Raw genomic sequence first — 27,847 nt, forward strand, 5'->3', positions numbered from 1 at the left:
CCTCACGCAACCAATGGTTCCACACGTCTTGAGCAGTCACACGGCAATAACAAGCTTGTGTGGGGTAACGCATCCGCTCGGTTGGCCATGTTAGGCATACGTTGTCACTTTTGACAAATAGTTCGTGAAAATATTTTAAAATAGGAACTTTGTGTCTCATGAATGTCCCTCTGAGGTATGGCTTATTACTATGTTGTAGCCTACACTTGTATTTTAACTATTGGCTTTTGCCTGTACATTGAAAAACTTGGATTTGCCAGCAACGCTGGGGAATTCAAACCTTATGATATTAGCACTCTTAAGCGGAGTGACTTACAGTTACTTCCTTCATCTTAAGTGAGACAGGCAAGACAATCACATATTGCAGTCATAATAGCCACGTGTTCTAACTAAAGACGTTATCAGGTCAATGGATGAAAACAGAACAGTAAGAAATTGTTGAACAAAAGAAAATTCACCTAGTGCATTAATGCCTGCTGCATTTTATGTATCATAAAATGGCCTAGGTTGCTTTCTGTGAAATGGTGACCATATGTAGCCTAGTCGACCTGGAATGACGTACAATTGCTCCTAACAATCTCAATGATCGCAGTATAATTCTGCTGTCCGCAGACCTCACAAGCAAGCTTTAAGCTATGGATCAAATCCAACACTACAGGGTATAAAATATCCCCCAGTTGTGAATGTAGCATAAGGGAACGGCGTGTGTGTGTGGTGCGAACTCTTACACACACACAAACGTGCGCGCTCCCACGCGCGGGTGTTATGTGTGTGTGTGTGGGGGGGGGGGGGTAGAGAGCGGGGGAGTGGGTTGCGAGGAAGCACAGATCGCTGTGTAAGCGATCCCTTTGTGTTGATTTAGGAAGACGTTTGCTGTATATAACGTTCAAGGCTGATAATATCATTGCCTGGCCAGATAAATAAAGCATTGGCCAAACCATCGGGTCAGCTATCGATCCGCTTCCCTCCCCGAGCGAGCGAGAGAGACGGAGAGAGAGAGAGTGAGGGTGGATGGAGAAAAGGAGGGAGCGACGGGGGTGAAAGACAGAGACCCTTTACTCATTAGCATTCCATACCCATGGACTAACGCTGACAACTAACAGAGATATCCAGCTCTGCACTTTCTCCTTTTGTCTCCATACCCTTTATTTAAACGGACAGATTTCGTCACAGTGAACACACATTTTATACATTTACACTTTCACAGAATCCACACACAATAGAAGTCATTTTACCGATAGGCCTGTGGAAAATAAGACGGTTCATCGCTCATTAATAGGTATTGTCCTAAGGAACTATTAACTATTTGTAGCCTTTAAAGTGACAGAGTTAGCCTGTAGGCTAATTATGACAACTGTATGCCTTTACAGTAACATGTTCAACGAAGTTGTCTCAACTCTCACATACTACGTTTGACGTCTTTATAAGGAAACATTATATTTTCGTGATTGGCAAGTTGAAGACCGTAGTCAGTAGTCATAGGTTACCTTGTGGAAGAAATCACAAGGTAGGATGTTGAGTGCCTGTTAAACCTCAACGGCTATAGCACTGATAGAATGCATTGAGATGTTAGAATATTAGCTCACGTAAGCCTAATTGGCTAAACGTTGTGTTTACAACATGGTGGTTATATAAAGTGCCCATTACACGAAATAAAGTGTAATTGTTAAATTACAAATATTTACGTTTTATTATTTATGATTTGGCATGAGATAAAAAAAAAAAGATCATCAAGGGGCTGTTGATGATAATTATTCGACAGGGGCTCTGGGAGTGTAGGCTATATCTTAATACGCAAAGAAAGTCCTGCCCAACAATGACAGCTGTTCATCAGATAGTAACTTCTTTCCAAGTTTTTTTCCCTCCCACCTCGAGCCCCGTTTTTAGCTTGCTTTGTTGTTTTAAAATATGCATGTCTCTCCGGAATGCCAGTCACGAGTCCAAACTTTGTGTCCAACCTCCCACATGAAATGATCCTTTTAAAGCGGGCTCAATATGTCTCAATCTGCACTGCACTTCACACTAAGCTTTTGGGTATAGTCTATGGGACAGAGCCCAGAAATATAATAATTAAAGCGAGATGTTGTGTCGAACTCAAATGTTTCAGACTTTACGACTGTGAAGAGTGGCGGCTCAGAGAAACTGAAACATCAACGTCTATGATGGAGGTCCACGAAAAAAGTAAGACTTTTGTTTTGATTTTGTCCCCCTCGCCCAGTGTGTGTGTGTGTGTGTACCCGTTTGAGTGAAACGAATAAGCAAGGGGAGAGGGAGAGAGCGAGAGTGAGAGAAGTGGGAGGGCTATGTGAGAAAGGAAAAGAGAGGATGTGCCTATGCAAGTGTGTATGACTTCGGCTGTCATTAACAACAAATTAATCAACACGTGGCATTTAAACTCGAGAGTGTTATTTTTCAGCGTATATATATGTACGTGCAGGTGAAATAAATCACATACCGGAGAAGAGACGGAGAAGATAGTAAAGGAAAGTTTTTGATTTTGAAAGGGAAAGCGTGAAACGAGGTAACAGAGTCGATACAACGAGAAGGAGCTGTTTTGAGAAGAGTAGGCTACAGCTTTATTTGCTTTGGGAAGTTTATAAGGATGTGTTTGATTGTCCTTTGCAAATACCATAAAGGTTAAAAGCCGTTTGACTTGTAACAAGATGTTTAATAATAATAATAATAATAATGTGTAAACTGCTAAAATGTGTTTTGAGTCTGAGAAGAGGTAACCTGTTGCTTATGGACATTTAACTTGAGGTGCTGCCCGACAAAAAATCCAGTGGTCCCAACATAACTTCACCAGTGTGCGTGCGCCGACTAATTCATTCTGTAATCCCTTCAAAAATGTAAACAGAGTGACGTCAAGTCATCGGGAGAACTTCGACAACAACAACAAAAAGATGAATTAAATTGAAGCTACTATGGTCATTTATTAATTCAGACGCTTTGATAGACATCCATACAGTGTATCATGTTAACATATGGGAGGCCAGTAAGGCCGGGTTTACATACCTGATAACGCCCTGAATTTTCGGCAACATTTACGGCTTCGCTTTCTAACACAGGCTACACCAGATGGTTTGTTGCTGCCACCGCAGCCAGGCTGCTCCTCAGTTTTACTCAGCTGCATTTTGTTGTAATTACACTTCATGCTGAGACTGAATTTATTGGTGACCTATTCTTCCAGTAATGTATGTAAAAAAAAAAAAAGTATCATAAATAACCTACACTTCAACGTCACGATTTTCACATTGTAAATTTATTTTAATATGAAAACATTTTACCCTAAATGGATAGGCTATGTAGCTCAATAGGCCTGTACTTACCGTACTGTAAATAGATGCTGTGTTAAAAAGAAGAAATTGCATAGCACATGTCGAAGCTTGACGGTGGTGCACCAAAATCACACAATGTTTCAGCCAAGTACTCCATCAAACATAATTCTTGAAACTATTGGTCGTTCATAGTCTTTAACTGTAGGCATTTTGGCCACTTCTAAATACTATGCTAGCAACTATGCCTGTGAATAGCGCTATGATTTTGACAAAACGTTGAAATAAATACACGCATGCAACAGATATACAATGCAAAGGCCAGCTTAGTCACCTAGTTGAGCTAATCAATTTATGTAATTCCTACAAGGTTTATAAAGAGACGAATAGGCCATATGTCTGAACTATATGTAACAGCCGTTATGAAAATAACAGAAATTCTGGAGCCGTTCCAACGTCACATAGGCTATGTAGACCATCATAAAATGATACGTGAGAAATTAAACATCTGTTTTCTTGCTATGAAGCGTGCCAGAATATTTTTATGATCCAGGACTGTGAAAGAATTGTAATTATTGAACTGCTATACATGTGTGGCGAATTGGATATTGGATATATATATATATATATATATATATATATATATATATATACATGAGAGAGGGAGAGAGATTGCTCTTATATACGTAATCTTTTATATACATATACACACACATGCATACAGTACCAGTCGAAAGTTAGGACACAGACATTCCAACTTTCATTGGTACTGTTTATATACGTACATACACACACACACACACACACACACACACACACACACACACACACACACACACATATATATATATATATATATATATATATATATAATATTGATATATAGATTTATATATAAGTATATGTAAGCATTTTACATTACATGTAAACAATCTGCTTGTTATTAACCTTCCACTTAATGGATGTTATATTAATATTAATAAGTATAACTGTTTTCATCAATCTTTTCATACATGAATGTAATAACCTTGGGCACATTTTTGGTGTATACGGTTTTAAGTACAGTAATTAAGTGCAGTTTACTTTAGTGCAGTTCATATGGTTGCAAGTAAGCCGTCATTTACCTGGGTAGCGCAGAAACGTCTGCTTCTGAAAGGTTTCATAAAAGGCTTTTTTTTTTTAATCTATGCCATTGGAAACAGGTCTTGACAGTGGCAGGGTTTCCCAAGGTTTGTGCAGAAGAACACACATCATCTCTCTCCGTCTCTCTCTGTATCGCTCCCTCTCTTTTCCTCCAACCTAGAGGAAAGGCGTACTGTTGATAAATACATGTATTTTTTAATCTTACTCAGCATAATCCATCAAATGTGTTTGTCTGTGCAGCAGCGTTGGTGCGTATACGCGAAGAGAAACTGCCAATAGCGATATAACACACTGTAAAACGCCGAGGAAGGATGTAACCGGAGTATGTCTTCATGTTCGACAATTAGGCTACTTTAACATTTATAATACGCAGTGGCCATTATTCACAACATGGAATGTCCTTTGGCATATGCTGCTGATAAAATAGACAGGCCTCAGTTTTTTGATAGATTAAATGCATACGTAATCTTTTGAAATGTCCAAAATCTATTTGCTTTTAACACATAATAACATATTGTGCTTTGATGATTGTAAAACATTCGATACAGCGTTTTGCTGCTAGCCTAGAGCGCTTGGACCGCTCAGTAGAGAAGCTTGCGCTCTCACCGTATCAGTATACACGTTCAGGCCTAGGCTACATACCGCTGCTGTGCTTATAGAAGTGCCTCCTCTCCTTGTTAGAGAAGAAATGCTCTAATCTACCCTCTCTATAGCCTTAAAGCCAGCGTGATATAGTCAAATTGAGTTCGCGCGCTCACGTGTCTGTGCTGAGAAAGGGATGGGGACGGTTGATTGGTGGGAGAGAGGGGTTGTGGGAGGTGGGGGGTGGAGGTGAGGGAGGAGGGGGGTTAACCGAGTGGCCTTTCGTCCCTGAGTGACACGACCCCTCTCTCTTCAAAGGCCATGCAGAAATAAACGCATCTAATCTGAATGGCTGAATCGCGAATATTTTTGTGGTATTTCAGAGTGCGAAATTCAGAAATTGGAATTTTTTATTTTCTCTGCAATATTGAATTCTGGGTTCGAACCATGGCTATTCAATTATTCCATCTACACACGCGCATTCTCAGCTAGTGTGGTATTTGTCCATGACTACCGGCCCTCCTCCTCACCCTCCTCCCGTGCAGTCCCCCACGTCCAAATTCATTTGCATTCGTTGATGATATCACTGAAGAATAGCTGGCATGCTAGATGAGGCAGGGTGGGGGAAGGAGGCTTATTTGGACAAAACTGGACGGAGAGTGGACACGGCCTGAAAGGTCAGCCGCCCATTCATGTCAAGGTGGCGGGGGGCGGGCGGGCTGGGATTGCCAGAGAGGCTTATTTGAAAGCGGGAGTATTTGAGGCAGGGGAATGAAAAGGAGTGGACCACAAAGCTCGTCATACTTCAAATACGCCCCGTCACATCTTCACTCTTTCCACTCCACGCATAGGCGGCAAAAGGGGGGCTATCTCGGTTACCACGGAGCAGTGGAAAGAAAATAGAGATGTGTCCAAAAAGGAGCTGGCTACAGGGGCTAGATCAAGACTTTGATGTGGACACTGAAAAAAATAGAATAACATTCATCATGTTTTTATTTTATTTTATTTTAAGGAAAGATTATATTTATGTCGAGTAGACTATAACTATAAATCAAATTTTACACGTTTCTTTTTGGAAGATCACGTGCGCTCACCGTCTCCAACAGGTTATTCAGAACTGTCCTGTTTAGCTGGACATTATTAAAAAAAAAAAAGGGTTATGATCATATAGTTGATTAATTTCACGAAAAGAACTTAAGAGTCTTTAGGTCACTGTTCATATAATAAATCATAGCAAGGGCTACTAGATTGACTGCGCAGCCATGGGGGAAATATCTCAGTTTTATATAAAATTAATTGCCACTGCTCTGGATTATTTTGATGAGGAGAGACATACTTTCATCACTTACTGACTGAGAGGTCGAGAATATAGGCTACACACACACAGGCTACACACATACACCTGCATTGGGAACCATTGTGTAATGGGAACATGAAGGGGTGGCCACAAGTGCTGTTTACACAAATGTTAAAATTTTTAATAATGAATGTGTTATCGATGTAAAGCAGCGTATATTTAAGTCGTCGAAACCCCATGTGCATATTTTGTACAACTTACTTTAAGCTACGGTGTTATACGTTAAGTACCTTTGATTTTGATATTACACTGTACGCATATCAAAGAAAATTGTGACAAATGCGGTTTATGGATAAAGTAAGCTACACCAACCCATCGTGCCTCATGATTGTGTCTTCTGACATAGGCTATGCTTTTTGTACATATTTATCACCGTGAACGTAGAATAATCACTCATTACTATTCATTAAATTACAAATATTCCACTTAGACATCAGGATGTTGAAAGTGTTAGGGAAAATGATTCTGATATTAACATATTCCAGCATTTATAATATTTCTAATTATGTAAAATATCCTTCCCAAATCGAAAAGGTCCGTCTCTGTGGGCATTCGCATGCATAGTTGACTGTAAGTTCGCTTGTCTCGTATTAACACTCATTAATGGGTTATTAATAGAACAAAAATGCTATAGCCTTGTCTTATTCTAGATTTTAGATTACTTCTCTGCAGGACTATACGATTTGATGGCCTTACTAATCATGGTTATTACAAAGCCTAAAGACTATTAAGATAATTTCAGTTAAGGTGGTTATGACAAGGGCTATTAGCTAAGTTATGTTATTGCTACAGTTAATTGTTACCATAGGTAATACTCTGCTAGAGTTGTTATTGATATTGTTAGGATTTTCGTCATATTTGTTGGCGCTTCAAGTTATAGGAGTGGAGATGAAGAGGACAGAGAGGGTGGGTTGGTGACGTGTTAGCTTCCCTATGTAGACCAGAGAGCGAGCACACCCGTGCTGTGGAGAGGGTGCGCGACAAACCCGCTCAATGGCCCTGGTATACTTGCATATAACATAACCTAAATTGATTCGAAACTACACCAGGTTGGCATACGAAGTATTGTGAGCTCGTGGTACACCTATAGTGAAGTAAAACATTTTTATGAGGATTGCGGTTGATAGTATTGATTTTGTCAAGATGATAGTCAGCCAGCTCTCCCTCAGCTTGTTTGACATGTATTCCTAGTCATTTATTTTGGACACTGATGACAGAATTGGTTTATTTAGCATCTTGACCCATAATGGTTCATTAAAATTCGATCCTCTGTAGAATGCACATTCCCAACTTCTAATTAATCGATCCATTCATTATTCATAATTTAAGAATATTTTATTTCAGGGTGGTTTCATAGAGTATTTCGGGGTATTCTATTTATGTCAATAATGAATCGTGCATAGAGAGCAGTCTCCTGTTAAATTAAGGCAGAATAGTGTGCAGAAAGTTTTTCTACAATGCCTCCGCCGTGCTTCTAAGAGGCTTTGTTGTGATGCTCTCCTGCTTCAGTGTTCGTGCAAGTGCAGTGCTGTGCATGGAAGCTTTCTCGCGCTGTTTGTTTCTACTTTCCTTTGCTAGATGGCGCTCTGCGTACTGGGACCCTCAGACCAAGGAACAACACAAAACCCCCTCTATCCATGCTTAGCCGCAACCCACAGTCCACACTCTCTCTACAGAAGCTTTTCTGAAGCGACTTCACTGTACATTCCAAGGCTGTAAATTATCCTAATTTAATTTCGTTGGTGTGTGAAAACGTATATGACAGAAAGGTTTTATAGTGAGGAGATTTGCATTACTATCAAATCAAATTAATAAATAATTTGAACCAAATAAGAGTATAACGCATCGACTTTATATAAACATCGTTTTTATATACACGATATTCTTTTGCATATTGTGCAATGCTTATATAATCGTATAGGCCAATAACTCATTAGATTTGCATTTATTTTATTTTAGATTAAGTCGATTAACTCAAAGTTATATTGAATAAGCATAGCTGCTACTACAAATTCCAATCCTTCAAATTAAACAGTGTATTCATCATAAATGTAACGGTAATTAATTCAAATAAGGGTATAGTTTATATGTGCTTTTTGTAACGAGCATGTAATGTCATTTAGAACCTTTTTTTTTTTAAAACAATGATTAAAAACAATGGCTAATTACATGTGAAGCGGCTATTTAAACCCCTTTTATCCGGTTATTCTATTCAACAGCGCAATAGCCTATACATTTTTTATGTACTCGACTGTATAATATTTAAAGATTTGGAAAATTAGAAATATGCACTTTATAAAAGCCCCTTTCAACAGAGGGAAAATGGTATTGTTTGCGGTGAATGGCCCACTCTCTGTCAAGATATACTGCTGCAGTTACACTTTCACTAAATAGCGTCTTGTCCACGTCTGACGTTGATGAATGTGCTGGAGACGGAGAGAACCTTTTACAGCTGTCTTAAAAACGCTAGCCCAGGCACATGCGATCAGGTGCAGAGGCCGCAACCGCGTTAGATGACAAAAACACGTAAGAACCCAAGAACAAGCATGTCCTGTTCTGAAGAAAACCTGCCCACATGTAGCCTAATGGTTTTAACAGTCTTTCATTATTTGTGATAGGAACTAGTCCAGGCTAAGAGGGTGCGTTTTTCATGGCGTGAAACCGCTCATTTCGTCTTTATTTCTTAATGGTGTTTTTGCTTTTGGTTTGGACATATAAGTACATTTCACTGGCAAATACTGTTACATCAGGTTTTCAAAAACTGTGTTGATTATTTTTGCATTGAAATACCGGACATAATATATGTACAATCCAAGTTGAGAGTTACTGTATTAAAACTATCTCTTTGTTTTCATTCCCGGCAAGGAAATATTTATTGTCCATCACGTGCATGAGACCAAAGCGTGCAATGTGTAGGGGTGACAAGGAATGATGGTCGTTGTTGTGAAAGTCATCTATCAGCAGAAATATAGCTGTATTGTCCGCTAGTTCAGTTCACCCACAGTCGGATCTTGGGTGGTATCTCACCGCAGGTGTGAGTCCTTTCTCGACCCTCCACCTGAACCATCAAGAGCTGCATCAAAGAGCCACTACAGTGAGCACTTCTTGGTTTCATTCCTCACAATCGATGGGGCGTAGCAGCCAGAACGAAGATCTATACTATATGTGTATTTACATTTAGTATAGGACTTTTGCGCTTGGCTAACACATTTAAGTCTACATTAAGAAGGCATTTCAATTACTTTCTGTAGAACAACCATTGATTCATCCTGCTTTTGAGTGTTTAAATAAGGCTCTCGGTATTTGTTTTTCAGGACTTAACAAGCCATCATCTCACATTATGCATATAAAATCAAATGGCGCACAGATCCCGCAGGCAAAGGGCGGGTGCGAGTTCAATTAAGTTGGAATAATGCATATAGGGCAAAGCGTATAATGACTTCAATGAAATTTGATCACATAATAGTCATTTGTTCTCATCGAAATGACACAGGCTACGTTTTTATTCACAATTTTATAGTTTCTTTATTTCATATGGTAGTCCAAATCCAAACCTCAAACGTGCTTTCAATTTTAGAAACATTATCCTTTAATTTGGTCAAAGTGATTATAGGCCACTTATCAGACCACCCAACCAAGACGTCTTACTTTCTTTCTCCAGTCGTTACCTTCCTTTTTTAAAGCCTAATCGAATTTACCGCATTTTTAAGCTGACATGGGATTTGGGCGTGTAAGAATAGTCATTGGGACCCCTTTTCCTCGAAGAAGACAGTGAATATATCGGTTTGTCATAGTTTCGTTAAGTAGAAAACAAGATATTTCAACGCCACAGTGGGATTTTAACGAATTAAATTATCTCACTGCTAGCCTCTGATAAAAAAAGGTATGGGATTGAAGAGCGAGTACAAAGCTTCCGCGCGCCTGCTTGTTAAGTAACTTGCTGTCAGGATAGTTAGCAGTGTTCTGATATGGACGGTGGCTCCAGAGGCTCATCTCTTGGGGTTTTAATTAACAAGCTGTCTCAAAGCTGTAGAGCTCCATCAAACAGCCTCTCTCTCTCTCTCTTCCCACTAGCAAATCCGCCGTCAGCGCCTTCGGTTCCCTCTCAAACTTTAGACGTGAGCCACTCCAGCTCTCACGTCAACTTTTTCCTCAAAGCACGTGCGCCTGACATGGAGGTTTGGTGGGTTCCAATGTCTTCCTGTTCATATCTATGCATATGTTATACAAATCACATCAACTGGGATGGATGTGTGTGGTTTGTGCGTGGTTTTGGCATGTCTACATTCAATTGGCAGATAATTAAAAAAATATGATGCATGAGATTGATTCACGTTTCAATAGGATCTCACCACTGTATACTCAAACTAACTGACATGGTTATATAAACCAGGTGGATGGTATATTTGCATAGGTAGAAATGGCGTCAATATTGATTGTACTGATGCACGGACAAAAACACCTTTTAAGTACAGGAAATCAGTTAAGAAGTATGTCTTCTTAGCAGATAGTGCCAGTCATGGAGTGACAGAGATGATGATGACGACGAGGAGGCCGTGTGATCAAGATTGAGGAAAAAAGAACCTCTTTCCTCCCTCTCTTTCATCTCTGTCTTGTAAACTTGGTTTTGGTCTCCCACAGTGGCTCAGGCGGGGGTAATTTGATAGCAAGGCAAGGTCGAGAAAGAGCGCTTTCCTCCGTGATATGCGAGGGTATAGCTGGACGCTATCATCAAATTAGATTAGACAAGTTTCAAATCGATGCCACCACGAGCATCTGGAGACGGCAAACAGTTGGGAGTTAAATTCTTAACAAGTCACCCCTGACAGGTCAACATCTCGGTACAAACAAACACATCTGATGGTCTACTACGTTACATTAGCGCTGGGTTCGTTAGATATGAACCTATACCAGGTCCAACATTAATTGAAGGGGTTTGTGTTCTGGTTTGTTTTTATTTATTTAATAGAAATGTTCCTGACATGAATTTCTAGTGTAATGGACTTTCTTCCAAACCACAAAACACTGGTCTATATTATATAACACCCCTTACATAAAAAAAAAAAATAAGAATAAACAACATTTTTAGGATGATGGTAGTGAAGGCCAGAAAAAAATTATGTTGCATATTGCACAAAGGAAAAATACAGACTATTATGCAAAGTTTAGATAGCTGACCAATGTAAAGGCAATGTAGTCAAATATGAGTAATTGGTTTGCCTTTTAAATTGTTTAGGAGCATATAGGCCAGTGTGCAACGTACCATAAATATGGTAAAAGAGCCACAAACAGAATGCTTTTAAAGTGGTTGAGATCAAAGTTGGTTATTTTTATGCTAGTTGATGCTAGTTAACCTACGCATTAGATATGTTGTTAATATTCAGATACAACTTTAATATAAACAACATGTAGTTTAGTAGCCTATTTATTTGCTTTAATAGCAATATTCTAGTTTTCAGAAATCAACTTCAATTAATCGTACTATAAATTGTTAAATTATTTTGTTATTACGCTAAAGTAATTTTTTTTAAATAAAAAAACAGCTAACAACAGCACAAAGGGGTTTTACTGTTATATAATATTACAATGGAATTATTGTAGCCTAAATGTTGAACTGCTGGGTTAAAAAAAATTAAATAAAAACATCTTATCGAAAAAACGTTTCTCATTTGCAGAATTAATAAAAGATAAATATATTCAAATATAATGTGCTCTTATTAAAACAGTACATTATATTGTACTCAATTTATAGTATTTACAATATCACATGGTTACATCTCAAACTAGCTTGAACTGTTAGATTACCAAAAAGAATAAAAACGAATGCAATCAATTTCAGTAACACATTCTTGTTTAGTTGGTTGATTAGTTATTCAGAGATTAACTATATGCAAACGAATGTGTCCTTCTGTTTCATGCAGGATGCTTGAATACATTCTCAGTAGCTCAATATGGGGAAGCCTAGTAGGGATTTCAGGTACAGCGCAGGTGTCCAGATACGCGGGAAGATTGTTTACGCAGACGCCGCCAATCTGTCACTTCATCTGACAGGTTTTCTTTAGGGACAAACAGTAGTCTAAGAAAGTAAAGTTGGTTGTTCTGTGGCTGACATCACAGACCATAAGAAGCATCCCATCTTCCAGAGGTAACATACACACATTTTCTTTTAGGCGTTCCAGTCGCTATCACCCCCTGTCAACTCCAAGCTACACTTCCATATTCAGTCAAACCCCGCTTTTCATCGTCCCAGCCTGACTCAGGTAGCAAACACAGTAACGACGTGGGCGCTGACGAGAAGAAAGCTAGTCAACTGGATGGAGAGATTATATGGACAGGAGAGAGAAAGACGCTTGTCAAACAGAGAGAAAAGACATAGGCCTACGTCCCATTTCATTTCAGTGGCAGATAAAGAAATGAAATGAGAAAGGGAACCAAGTAGACCCATCGAAAAGGGAGAAAAGAAGCGGCATCAAAGAGCGCACGGGATGGTGCCCATGCAAGTCCTATAATAGCGCGAGCTGTAATAGGTACCGAGAAGATTCCAGTTGGGCTCAAGTTAACCAGGGGGGCTAAAAACCATGAAATGTACATAAAAACACACCTGCCAATTTGGCCAGCTGTACCCCCACCATCCCTCTCCCCTCTCTCTCTCCGCCTTGCTGCCTGTCAGGGTGTTTCAAAGCGAGGCCCGTCTTACGGCCACCTCTGCAGCCTAGCTAATTTGAGTTCATTGGTTGGCGATAACTTAATTTAGAGCTTCATCTTTTGGGGCGTCCGTAATGAGGATGCGCGCTGGAGCTGATGATGCCTGCTCCGCAGTAATAACTTGTCTCTCACTCTGGGGGGATGAATGGCCAATGCCCCACGCAGCCTACCAGTATGTTGAGCCTCGGAGGACCGCATCCAGCTGATGAAACTCATTTATAATGTGTGATTTAATATCACGTTTCTTATATACATATAGCCTAAACCCCAAATTGATAAACACAGGCCAGTGGGTTCCCCGAGTGTTAAAACTTGCCTCCGTCTGGCTCCCCCATCGAACGCTTTCTACCCTCCAATCTCCAGTGATTTAAGGAGGAACGTCATTCAGTATGTGAGGAACCACCTTAAATAATGTTAGGTTTGAAGTTTGGAAGAAGTCTCTAGCTGTTCTCGTGAAAGAACGTAGCACCATATTGTATTGTTAAATTACTGGTAGTTATGAAGTCGGGGAAAACCTGCATTTCTCTTTATTTCACCATGAAAACAGAGAGTTGGTTACATTTGAAACTTGATTGATCTCCATCATAGCCCACGATTTAAAATATGATTCAGGAAATTAGGCCAACGTTTTATTTTCCTGCAGATGGGATACAGTACCAAATAACTCCCCTCTTCAATAACAGCACCTTACCAATGACAACTTTGTATGGGTATTTAAGTTCTCTTATTTGATATATAACTTCCCGTGTCAAATGACACAAAGAAAACCCATTGCATTTTCGTTGTTATGTTATGATTATTGTTGATTATAATTTGGAATCATTGCAATGATTGTTACTAATGCATGTGTGAATTGTATTCATAGGAAATAATTGATACTCTAATAGTTTAATTTTAGATACAAGTATTTATTTGGATAATGTAAACAAATTAAAAGGAAACATTTCCTCAAGAAGATAAATACTACTACTACTACTTACAATACTACTACTACTAATAATAATAATAACAACGAGAAAATATTTCGTTTAGCCTTAAAGACAGATATGAAGATGCATTTCTGCCAGATATGAAGATTAATTTTCTAGTAGCTTAATTGACCGATTAACTCCATGTGATATTAAATATCAGCAAAGTGAACTTTTACATTCAGTCTTTTACATGTAATTCAAATAAACTAGATCTTCCCCTTGCAGGTCTAACGAAAATGGCCAATGAATAATACAAATATAAAGACACAATCTACAAAAGGCAATAAGTTAATATATATTAATTTTAATTATTTTTTCCAATTTGAATTAGACTATTAGCTTGTAAAACCAATACAACCAAATTATGCTTATTAAAGCATGTTTTTTCCTTCTTTTGAAGAGTCACGGTTTGATAAAAATAGTTTGTAGCCTACCTCTCACTCAACTGCCCCATTGAATGGTTTAATAAATTAACTATTTTAAATATTAAGACAGTAGTTAGTCGGTAAAAGACAAACAATACATCTTATTTGTTCGTTTATTATTTGGGTCAAAAGGCAAATTATGTCATTGAAATATGTTGTACAAAGCTCCTGTACTATAACATTGAATTTACACATGATTTAAAAGAATGCTACATCACAAATCATAAGCTAACAGCCCAAATTACAGGCCCCCCTCAAACCTTCACACTGACTGTCATTCATTTATCATAGCCTGTCGAAATGACCAATTTCCTCCAACAGGCCGTCCTTGGGCTCTTAGCACTAAGCTAATTTACTCTTTCTTTCTTTACTTGATCTATATACGAATAATAAACTATACTGTACCATCCGCTAAATTGTTATAAAGTACGCTATATCTTTAAAGTCAGAGCCCATTCTTCAAATGTATTCCATTTCAGAGGCGGGCTTTTACTAGAGGAGTCTTTACGACCCGGGACTATCAGAGGGGTGTAATTGAGGGGGCGGTAAGGGTATAGAGTAGCGGCCGCCTGAAAGCTACTATTAAAGCCAAATGGACTGCACACCGTAAAACGTCCCTGCCTGCCAACAGCTGGACACAATCGGCGTATTATATGCCAGGCTCATCCAAACACACATCACACATGGGTTATGGTGACCATGGTAACCAGTATTTTACATTGTCAGGTTATCAGACAGGTGAAGCCCAATTATTCAAAACGCGAGGCCAGCGTTTGTGTGTGCGCGGGAACGCGTGCCCGCTTGTAAATACTTATTGGTAACTTCATAGGTGATCAGATTGTCACAGCAACGTGAGTGCCAAAGACCCCGTGACAACAAGGTCCTGGCATTTTAAGAGTTGCAAACTAGCACTGACTCCCGTCGATATACCCCCACACTATAGGCTACTGCCTGCCAGGCTGTCTCTCTGCTGGATATGGCAAACACCTGTCGATGTTTTGAACAGCCAGATTGGGAACATGGCCTGTGTTGTCTAATGAAAAGATATCTTCATGCATAGGCAACTTGGAACTTGCTGTGGCATAGCCTACATTACGTAATACAACCCAGTTTGGTTTATTAACGATGTACTGTACGAAGTATGTAACCAACGCATCTGAGTGAATCCCTCGAATAACGTCTTGGGTCTCTGAATGACCATCTTTTTGACAGAGCATGTTTTGTTTCAGTGTATAAAGGGCTTCGCCGGATAGAAAGGTTTGGTGATTGAAGTGAGGTGGCTTCCACTGGATTCATGGTTTGGTCAGTCAATGAATATGTAATGACGACGTTACATTCTAACCCAATAGTGCTTTCTTTGAGCCCTCTTTTGCATAGAAAATACACAGTATACTGTGTAAGAAGAGACTGACGAACGAGGGGGAACAAACTTGAATGCACCTCAAGCTTAAGCTACACATTCTTCTTCCGTCATTAGATGAAAAACTATTTGCTCTCCTACTTAGAGATGGAGAGAGAGAGAGAGAGAGAGAGAGAAAGTGAGAGACCCTCTTGAATGGCTGTAGATAGTTTTTTAGTATAGGCCTACACGATAAAACATTGATTGTTGCAGTTTGTTGACCCGTAAAATTTGGGGGTTAGTTTTCTCTTCAGAGCCGGGCATATAATTATGCAAATAGAGATCTGACAGTGATCTGGTGGAGTGCTGGAGAAGACTAGGGGCTGGCGGGGGTGACATTCCAACTTTGCTTAATGCCTAGTCCATCTTTGGAAATAGTTCATTTTTAGCAGTGTTGGTGTGCATGCATGGGAGGGGATGATGAGCGCAACCGTGACAATAAGAGTCGGCAGAAAAATTGAAATATCATTTTGGGATCCGGATGGTATTGACAAGAGAGACGAAGCTTTTGAAGTTTCAGGAGCGATTACTCTCTAACAGCCCTACGTGAGGGGTTTACGTGAGTGTGGCCCCTAGTAGACGTAGGCCTACATGTAGCCATGCACAGCGTCCAATGAAAATAACATGAATTGGAAATTGAATTTATAAAAACATCTGCAATGAGTCCATGCAGATATTTTCTAACACTGCCTAATGAAAGTTATGTTTAATTTGTCACCTTTGTTAATTTTACTTCCTTGTAATTATTTAACAAGGGGCTAGGTGTATGAATTAAAAAAAAAAAAAAAAAATGAGCATGGCTGTGGAAAGCATAGTGCCTGAATTGATTATTTTTTATTAGTTTCAAGGATATGGTGTTCCAACCCTCGCTTAGGCCTATAGCCTACTCGCCCATTGAATTTGAGTGCGTTAAGACATTTCACTTGTCAGAAAACTGAGCCCAACTCTAAAAACGGATAGCTGATTGAATGCTTTTTTTTCCTGAGGGACCTTGACATGGTGTGAGGGATCTCCACAGTTCCACTCGCTCGCACTTGTTGTTCAACGGTTAATGGAAAGATTTCTAAAGATTTATTGAGGGGGCGTTTAATGACCTTATCGGTTTTCACCATGTGAAAACAAATGATCCTGTAAACTGCACTGGCATACTGCTCTCTATGCAAAGATTAATCGCCATTTTGAGGAGTTTTAATTGATGTTCAACAATTTGTTTCTAACACGTTTAACCTGTTGTAATTGGAGACTGTATTTTAAAGAGTACACTTTTCCGAGGGACGTGCAGGCTAATAAACTTTATGCGGTGGAAAACGTGAAACCAAAAAGATTAACTTACTATAGGCTACAGAGAGGAAGGTAGACCTATGTTTTTGAAGCTCCGTGCTCTTTGAAGAGGCACTCGGTAAAAAGAACTGTTAATACTAAAACCAATCGTTAAACTATTTAAGAAGGCATTTACTTTGGTTAACACTAGTCCAATTGTCGAGGACTCGCCTCCTCCGTATTGAGTGATGGATCGTCTTCCTCGGTGAGGTTTCATAGCTGTTATGTGAGGTGATGACTCGGATCACTTTTGCTCTAGGCTCAACTTGCTCGCGCACTTTGCGCTGAAAGCTCGCGAGCCGATGTGGCAGCGCAACAGGCTCTATAGGTCCAAGGTCGAACTTCTCAAGTTTTTCTTAGCTTCACCCTTTATTTTCCTTCCCTGTTGAGAAAGGCGGCCTCATATGACCTGCGTAGGCTATACCGTATCCTGTGATCATATAATGAAGTGACAACAAATATTCGATATTCGTATTGCCTGTCTACAGGTTACATTGTCAGTGTCTAGTGATCGTTTCTAGTCACATGCAGTCTAACAGATTAAAATAATGGCAAACACAGCTGTTAGGCTACTTGATTTACCATATAATGAAAAAGTTCTATATAAACATGAATTCATTTTGAAACAAAATATAGACCCATGTTGGGTAAACTCCATAAACACTTTATTCATTTTCACCAAGTCACATAATACACAAGAAGTTCAAATCAATGGTGCATGGAGTACATATGATAATGTGTGGATGATTAAAGTTGATTACACAGTGATCATTTTAATAAACAATCGTTTTGGAAAAGAACAGATTGGATGATATATTATGTACAAAACGTACAAAATGTATTCGAAAAACAAAATATGGGTGTTTTTGATAGTATGACATCTGATCAATACAACGCATTCAATCTAAAACAATAGTATATTAAAGATCAATTGTTAAAATTACTCTCAATTTACATATCAACTGTGCTTTAGATTTGGTTTAAGGCTACCTTCATTACTTTTGATCCATTCATATATGGCTTTGGTCTTCATTAAAAAATACCAGTGAACAATGTCTTCCTAAGGCAACAATCTACACCTAAAATACTAAAATGGCAACTGTTTTTTCCTTTCCCGCGATGGGAACACACGACAGTAGCCTATCCTGATATGAAACGCCTCTGTTAAACTACATATTCCCCATATCCAACGAGTAAACTTCAAGAGTGACATTCAAAGACACATAATAATAATAAAAAATTACAATATGAAAACTGTAGCCCAGGCTGCTCTCTTATTACCGACAAAGCAATGGAAATGTTTAATAATCAACAGAAGCCATAATTAAAAAGTGAAATGTTTACAATGAGTACTTACACATACAGTACCTCTCGAGAAATACAGTCGTGAAAAAAATTACGGGTAGATAGACAGGGGATGGTTTGGGAGGTGGATCACAATCTCTGTCTCGTCTAGACAAATATGCAGGCATATTAGAAGGATATACTATTAAACGTTTGAGTGATTTTTGTCGTGGAAATATTGGTATTTATATTTATTTTGTTTATGTCCCAGCAGACCGTGATTATGCAAGGCTGAATCAAGGCTGTCTTATTTGTCACTTTTAAGTTTGCACTTCAGGTGTTTGGTAAATAGATCATACAGTTCTTCCAAAGTCAATGTTTTTATTTATTTTTTAAATCAGAATGAGATAGACTGATTGTTTTTGCTTTCCAGGATCAGATTAATCTGTCGGTTTTGAGTAAGTTAAAAAAAGGATACACAAATCGGATAGATTCATTCTGATCCAGATACAACAATATACAAATCTCAGAATTCAGATTTTGTTAAATGAATCGGCGCCTATATTGCCATCTACTGGGAGAGTTTTCAGATTATGTTGTTTAGCCAATAAGAATGCTAGGTTTTAAACACAAAAAGAAAATGGATCAGAATTAGCCAGAATCTTTAATCATATTTTCTGCTATCCAAAATCATCTGAATCTGTTTATTTTCCGAAACATTTATTTCAGAAAATAATTGAATAGGATTGATTAACACAATATGAATATCATATAATCCGTTTTTACATTGCTTTTCACTGGCCTAGATCTTCTGACCTTGTGGGCAGGTTGAGGTACTACTTTTACACTGTAATAAGGAAACATAAATGAGTCAACTACATGAATAAAAGGTACCTTAAAAATAAAGATAAAATAGCCTGCAAGTACTTCGAGGTCCTTATATGTTGAATCATTTATTTGACTTATCCATATATCAACTCACCTATACATGCAATCCTTTTAACAATTACATTTTTTAAACCTCCACCTTCATTACACTGGCTTTACTTGTAGTGCCTTTCACCTGTCTAAATCCACCCGGAATCCACCATTCTAGTGAGATCAAGATAATCCAGATTTTTTTTGGAATAAAAACATTCCTACTCACTGGCCTTTTGAGTTCAGAAAAATGCAAAACAACTTAGAATCCCTGATTAAAGGTCAGACTGGATGACCAAATCCTGATAGGCCTGCCAGGGACAAGGTCCTCATATCAACAGACACCAACAGGGATTACCAAATCCTTATCCCTATCCAGAGGATCATAATCCAATTTTTTGTTAAATACAAATTTAATCCAATCAAATAACTTTTGCAAAAAATATCCTCCATCATCTAGGTTTAAGATGGTATCGTAATGCTGGATTTCCTGACACTTGCAAGGGGATATTTGTAAGTTTCTATGACGGTGGAACTGACTTTTTGTTTCTGTTAAAATGAGATATCCTTAAAACTCATTTTCAAGCAGGGCTTTATGCCATTTGAAATCTGTTCAGTGTCTTAAATTCTTCATATCTTGCACAGGTTAGGGTTTTATTTGTTTCATCAAATTCAATCATCTGGGGACATCAATTTCATGGATATCAGATAGCAAAAAAGCACAGTAAAAAGTCATTTTTACAAATAAAAAAAATCATAGACAACCTCCCTCACATCAACATTTATCGCTCTGGAAATTCATTTGGTCCTATACAAAATCAAATCCAAGTTATAAGAGTGCATAAAATCCAGCCAAACATTTAGTACCATAATATTAAAAACAAAGCAGAATAAAACAAGGTGTATATCAGCTGTCTGAAATAGTGCAATGCAACCCTCCAAAGTTTGGTCACATCAGTTTGACCACACTTCCCAGTAAATGTTATTGATGTTTTTTTAATCGTTTGTGTGTGTGTGTGTGTGAGTGTGTGCGCGACAGGGGGATGGATGACACGAGAAGAGACTTAAGAACCATTAAAACAACACACTGATTTTAGTTAAAAAAGGTGATCTCAGGTTAATGTTTACTTCTGCTAAAACGAATGTTTGCATTGGGGTCGGATGGCGGGAGACACGTGAAGTGTGCGAGCCTGGTGGGTTGTGGAGGAGTGAGGGCGGGCCCTGGGACCGGGAGCGAGGGCAGCCAGGGCATTAGCTCAGCTCGGGGGCCGCGTCAGGACAATTAGAGGTACAACGAGTCGCGCTGTGCAAAGCACTCGTCGGCCCTCATCTCAGCCGCCGTTCCTGGGCCCGGACTGCAGCCAGGCCGCAAGCCCACGGGAAGCGCAGACACTTGGCCCATATTGCTCTGACAGTAGCACTAGTCTAGAAATAACGCAGAAACTCAATGGCAGTGTACACACCACTGCCACCCTGCCCTCTGACAGTTACACAATGCATGTTAGAGCTGGGAGGTTCAGCTGCAAGGGAGGTTCAGCTGGAAGGGAGGTTCAGCTGGAAGGGGGAGATCATAGAGACACTAGATACAGGGAGAGAGAAAGGGGGGGTGGGGGTGGAGAGGATTCGGCTCTCCCCGTGTGTATTCCTCCGGTCGGTGTAGTTCTACAAGTCGTCGTGGTCTTGCTTGTGTTTGGTTCGGTGAGAGCTGCGGGTGGTGACCGCGCTGGAAGACTCCTCCTCGTACTTCTCCCCGGCCAGCCGCGCCTCGCTGAAGAACTGGAAGATGGAGTTGAAACTCCTCCACGATGTCAGCTCGTGTCGCTCCGTGCCTGCAAAACCATAAACACGCACGCCGTGAACACACACACACACTTTTACTACAGAGGGAGGCTCTTTTAATAATACAAAGTAACACACACTTTACTATTGTGGGGACCACTGACATCGTTTCCATTCAAAATCCGATTTTCCCTCACCCTTAAAACATTTTCCCCCTTTTATTTTACGATCCTTGTGTGGATTTTGGAAACTCGCATGTTCAATGGTTTAGGGACAAGCAGGGTTGGACCTTTCCCTGGATTTCTCAAAATCCCAGTTGGAGCACTCCCGGAATTGTGAGCAAATAGGCAGGAAATTCATTACACACAAAGCAGGTTTTCAGGAAAACCAGGAAATTTTGTCGAAAGCACCAGGAATTCTGCAACCATACAGACAAGGCATTTGGTTAACAGAGAATATAATTCTCCTCCTGTCCACCTGCACAGTGTCTGCTGTCTGGAACAAGCTTATTGGCCATTACATCTATTCTGACCCGAGGCACTCCAGTCCAACGGGATAGTCTTAATATTTGATCCAACTCCATTCATGATAGTGCACAGCCCATAGTCTCCCATGTCCGTCTTTTAATTGAATGAGAGTTGTGCACAATGGACGCACTAACCGAAACCAGTCGACCGTTATTCATTCATTCTAAGGGCCGCTGGAGAGAGGCAGCGGTGAGAAGGCACTAAGTCAGACAGCGTATCAGGTGATCTGGGGGTGGGGGTGCTTGGTTTCCCCTCCCTTCTCCAGGTGAGCTGGTTCCCATGTTGGGGTCACGGAGAGCCTGAAATCTGGTACAGACGCCTCAGGTTCCCCGCGGCACTCCGAGGTCAGGGGTTTGCAGCGTGGCTAATATAGACGCCTCACAACACTTCTTTTCGCGGTGTGACCACAGTTTCCACGGCAGTTGCCTTTCGCCAGCCCTCTGCCACCATTCACAACCAATGGCTGATGGCGTATTTACGCTCCAGACGTCAGTTAGGTCAGGATATCTACTGTCCTATTTCTCTGGTGAAACGGTATGCAAATTCTAAAAAAATTAATTAAATAAATACAGGGTTACTCAACAAACCTGGGACTTCCTGAAGACTGCGACACAATGTTTCAGGGACGTCCTGACAACTTATATTTGATTTCAGTGTATGCTATATACTGTACAGTTCCAGTCAAACGTTTAGACACACCAACTCATTCAAGCATATTTCTATGCAGACCCATATGCAACAAATTGTGAGGCACTGTTTGTTCTGACAACTTTCTATCAGTACCAGCATTCACTTTTTCAGCAATTTGAGCTACAATATGTCGTCTGTTGGATCGGACCAGACGGCCCAATGAGGCTTAGCTGCCCATAAAACCTGTTGCCAGTTCACCACTTTTGATAGGTACTGACCACTGAAGACCAGGAACACATGACAAATTGGCCCTTGTCAAAGTCGCTCAGATCCTTACGCCTGCCAAATTTTTCCTGCTTCTATCACTTCAACTTTGAGGACAGAATGTTCACTTGCTGCCTAATATATCCCACCCACTGTCAAATGCTGTGGTAACAAGATTATCAGTGTTATTAACTTTACCTGTCAGTGGTCATAATGTTATGGCTAATCGGTGTAGAGTTAAGCCCAAAAGTATTCATACCCATGCCAAATTCTAAGCCATAATTAATTTGTATTTGACCGATAGGTTTATTCTGGCTGGAAATGACATAAACAAGTGACAAAACACAGTAAGACATTGTGCTGGAGAAGGTAATTATTTCAGTTTTTTTGTCAAATTTTTACTAAAAATGCCATGTCCAACATTATTCATACACCTTGAATTTTTTAATATTTTTTTTTAAATGCAAGTTTCTATACCATTTAAAATGGTCTTGTAATTTTCACCACGAGAGAGCATTCTAGTCACCTATACATTGAGAACAGCTGACCAGCTGAATAGCAGTAGTTCTCTAGTCAGTTACGACTCAGCTGCAAGTCATGGCTAAAAACAGAAATAGTATATTTTGGTATACAGCCAAAAAAACTAAATTTGTGTCAGTGTCCAATTATTTCCGGACCTAATTGTATTAGGATTAACATATAAAGTCCACAACATCAAAGTGAAAAAAGTATTACAAATACAAAACTTAAAAGAATTGATTTTATAAGAATTCACACCCTATTGTCAATACTTGGTAGAGGCACCTTTGGCAGCAATTACAGCCATGAGTTTATTTGGATAAGTCCCAACCAACTATGCACATCTGGACAACAGCAATATTTGCTGATTATTCTTTGCTAAATTGCTCCAGTTCTGTCAAGTTGGATGGGGACCTTTGGTGAACAGCAATTTTCTACTCTTTCCACATATTTTCAATTGGATCGAGGTCCGGGTTTTGACTGGGCTACTCAAGGACATTCACAGACCTGTCCCGAAGCCACTCCAGTATTGTCTCAGTTGTGTGAGTTGGGTTGTTGTCATGCTGAAAGATGAATCTTCACATCCAGTCTAAGGTCCTGTATCAGGTTTTCTTCAAGGACCTGTCTGTGTTTTGCTCTGTTCATTTCTTCCCTGAATTCTGACCGGACTCCCACTTCCTGCTGCTGAGAAGCATCCCCATAGCATGATGCTACCACTGAAATGCTGCCGGTAGGGATGGCGTTCCCAGGATGAACCCAACATAGCACGAATCGTTAAGGCCTAAAAGGCTCTTTTGGTCTCATCAGACCACAGAACGTTTTTCCATTTGGTCTCAGGGTCTCCTACGTGCTTTCTGGCGAACTCCAGCATCTTGTTTTTTTCAACAATGGCTTTGTTTTTGTCCCATGAAGGGCAGTTTTGAGATTCCTTTAGAGTTGCAATAGGCCTCCTGGTGGCCTCCCTGACAAGTGTCCCTCTCCCTCAGATACTCCGTTTCTGAAGACGCCCTATTCTAAACAGAGTCACAACAACATTCTTTTAATTTCTTATTTTACTGTGCTCCAGGGGATATTCAATGCCTTGGAAATAACCTACGCCTGATTAGTGCATTTGAGGAACTTTCTTCCAGATTCGCTTTGAATGTTACTTTGTCTTTATGAAAGAGTCAGAAATGTTACTAACCAACTGTGGGACCTCCCAGAGACGTGTATTTAACCAGAATTTGAAACACCTTGATTGCACACATGTGGACACTATTCAACTAACTGACTAAAGACACTTGGTTGCACTACAGCTCATTCAGGCCTGACAGCAAAGGGAATATTCATGCCGTAAATTGTTTTCGGTTTTAGATTTGTAATAAATGTAGAAAGATTTTATTTTTATTTTTTTTTAATCAGAAGCAAAAATGAATGAAATCTATTTTAATTACATGCTGTAATGTAATTTAATAAATGTAATAAAATGTGGAACATTTCAAGAGGGTGAATAATTTTGTGATGCACGTTACATAATTGGGGAATAATTGGTTACATAAAAGGGGAATCCCAATTTGCTTTCTCAAAGATATTGTAGTTTTGTGCTGAGGAAAATTAAAGAAACATTTAAATCTTTGTTTTCACTGAAAACCCCTTTTCCAAAAAAGTTGGATGTGTAAAATGCAAATAAAAAAAGAATACAATGATGTGCAAATCATTTATCCCTATATCTAATAGAAAATAGTACGAAGCCTTTTTTTGGAATAAACAGATGCCCATTTCGAATTTGATGCCAGCCACATGCTTCAAAAATGCTGGGACAGGGAATGTTTACCACTGTGTTGAATCATCTCTACTTTTAAGAACACTTTGTAAGCATTTGGGAACTGAGGAGACCAATTGCTGTAGTTTTGAAAGTGTAATGTATTTCCATTCTTGCTTGTAATACTTGCAAAATGTGGGATTGTGCTATTTGCCCACGATGTCTTTCACAGAGTGGTGAACCCCTCCCCATATTTATTTCTGAAAGGCTCATCCTCTCTGGGATGTTCTTTTAATACAAAATTATGTTACTGACCTGTTGCTGGTTGACCTAATTAGTTGGGTGAGATTCCACCACCATTTTGTTGCTAAAAAACTGTTGTCTTTTGTTGCCTTGGTCCCAACAGTATGTTTACCAAAATACACAGCCGAAATATTTGGCTTATGGAATGGCTACCAATACAGCTTTACATTACCAGTAAATGGGGCCCTTGTTGCTAGCTGCTTTGTCAGTTGGGTCGAGGCAATTGTTTAGTGAGACCTCTCCCCACACCTGTACATGCACCAGGCTGGAGGGACACAATTAAACAGCACCTTTAAGGCCCCTTCCAAAGAGTGTCCTCTGATGCCCGCTGTATTGACCCCATGTTTATTAGATTGACCCCCGGCTGGCTGCGCTGGTGGAGACATAGGGGGTGAGGGTGTCTCGTCCGTGGGGCGGTCACTGTACATGGTTAACCGGGCTAGCCTATGATCACAGCCTCAGGTCAGACTGACTAGCCTGGCAATCAGTCAGTCAATAACTCCCAGAATGACAGTGTTACCTATGGGCTCGACAACAACAACGCTCTCCCGGAAAACCAAGACACAGCCCGGCTCGTCCCTCACACCTATCGTTCATATCCAATTTGAAGTACGGGGATCACCTACTTTTCTGCACTATTCCTCTCATTCACCAGCATTTCATGTCTCTCTCTTCTTGTGCTTTCCAGAGGGGCGATCGATGCCAAGGCTCTCTCCCACCGCACCGGCGCTGAACTCCAGAGTGCCGTGAGCGGCTTTGCCCAATCACAGCAGCCGGGTCAGCGGGAGTGCGTCTCAGTGCCGGTATGCAGATGAGCCCAGACCCTCCTGCAACCTCGGAATAAGCTCTGCACTCTCTTCAGCATGCGCAGCCTCTGACTCTTCCGACTCCTCCTGGCGTCTGGGCTTTCGCTAGCTAACGGCCATTTACTGCCTCAGCCCACTCCTTTAATAGGCAATGTGTGCGGAGGCTAATGGACGTTGTCAATGGTGTGTTGTGACTGTTGATTTAGAGAAGGAGCGCCACCAGCCGGGCATCTCTCAGAGCTAACCTGACCACTGGACACCCAGAAGGAGCCGGGGGAAAGAGGAGGACAGTTAGCTCACTCACGCTACAAATCAAAGTAATATCCTTAAAAGATGTGGAGATCGATTAAATGCCATGGTGCTGTGTAGAAAGTAAATTCTGTCCTATAAACAGTATTTTTCTCTCTCCCCCCACCCCCGGTTTTGGTCATAGTCTCTTATATAAACGTTTGAGAATGAATAAGTAGTTATTTCATGGTTCAGTGATTTCAGGGCTAAGATCACAGAGGCCTGACATTTTGTAAAGTTAGAAAAGGAACATTTTCCCCCAGATTTATTTTTGGTTTATATTTTAAATGAAAATTCCATTGTCACTGGTAAAATGCTAGAAATTATTCATGTTAAAAAGTTGCTCAAAGGATTTTTACTTTTGTATACTTCTTGAGATGTGTAAAGAAATTAAGTATGTCGCTTTCAAAGTGGTGTTTTTCTAATATTTGGAGATTTTAATAGAATTGTCAGACAAATGTAACTAGTTTAATAAACAGACATATTGCACTTTGGAATAATTTCTCAAAAAGAATTCCACAAAAGAAAATTACTTTCTGCAGAAATAGTCATGGGTTTCATGAAGCTCCAGACCTCCAGGACCAAAGTCACCTAGTTCTGATTTAGTCATTTTATTTTGTAACTGTGCATTGATTAAGACTACAAGAATGTCCTTGCCTCAAAGTCCTTTGAACCTCTAATCCTGGTCCTCAGGACCCAAAGGGGTGTACATTTTTGTTTTTGCCCAAGCACTCACACACCTGATTCAAATTAAAGACCTGATGATAGATTGATTATGTCAATCGAGTGTGTAAGTGTTAGGGCAACATTTGAAACAAGTGTGTGAGTGCTAGGGCAAAAACAAAAACGTGCACCCCTTTGGGTCCTGAGGACCAGGACTGGGAAACACTGCTCTACAGCATTATGATCTGGGCTTCGACTCTGCCATTTTATTTCTGACTTTTGAGCAATTATGCTGTTGATTTGCTTGGATCATTAGAAGATGCATTTTTAGCTAATCTTTTCTGTTTATTATAATTATATAAATGTTTGTATTTATTGGATATTTTGTTGCACAGGGTTAACTTTCTCTTTTCAAAGTGTTGAAATTAAGATGAAAATTACAAAAAATACAGTTTTGATGACCCAGTGACACTACTTACAACACTACATATTCTCTTTACCTTTACAAAATTCGATACATTAATGTTGGTATGTCTGTTTTTTGACAATAAAGCATCCTAATTGGCATGAATCAAACAGTTGAGAACACCAAATATTTTTCTAATAAAAAGTTCATAATATCCATTCGGTTAAGACCTATTTAATGGTTGTTCAGTGTTCTCTCACACCTCCAAGACTCTCTATTGGTTGTATAGGGCTCTCTCACCCCTTCAAGCCACTCTATTGGTTGTTCAGTGATCTTTCACACCTCCGAGTATCTTTATAGGTGTACTAGTGTTCTCTCACATTTCCAAGCCTCTCCACTAGTTGTTCAGTGTTCTCGCAACCATTCAAGTCTTTCTATTGGTTGTTCTGTGTTCTCCCACACCTTCAAGCTTATCTATTGGTTGTCGTGTGTTCTCCTCTCATTACGACAGACAGCGCTAATAGTTGCCAGTCTATTTGATC

At 39.8% G+C, this 27,847-nt stretch overlaps 1 protein-coding gene and 1 long non-coding RNA gene across 2 annotated transcripts in view; one reads left to right on the forward strand and one right to left on the reverse strand.

Annotated features, from left to right (window-relative positions):
• The first annotated feature begins 1,639 nt into the window (after nt 1-1,639).
• Nucleotides 1,640-27,519, forward strand: LOC117595426. The gene is made up of 2 exons (XR_004576703.1): nt 1,640-2,181; nt 25,831-27,519. It is a non-coding gene; the product is annotated as an uncharacterized LOC117595426 (long non-coding RNA).
• Nucleotides 17,821-27,847, reverse strand: part of fam172a (family with sequence similarity 172 member A) — a 183,466-nt gene continuing 173,439 nt past the window's right edge. The window contains exon 11 of the mRNA XM_010897606.4: nt 17,821-21,208. Coding sequence (XP_010895908.2) covers nt 21,042-21,208 — 167 coding nt within the window. The 3' untranslated portion in view covers nt 17,821-21,041. The remainder of the gene's footprint in view (nt 21,209-27,847) is intronic.

This window comes from Esox lucius, chromosome 13, assembly GCF_011004845.1.
Source record: "Esox lucius isolate fEsoLuc1 chromosome 13, fEsoLuc1.pri, whole genome shotgun sequence".
Lineage (NCBI taxonomy): Eukaryota > Metazoa > Chordata > Actinopteri > Esociformes > Esocidae > Esox > Esox lucius.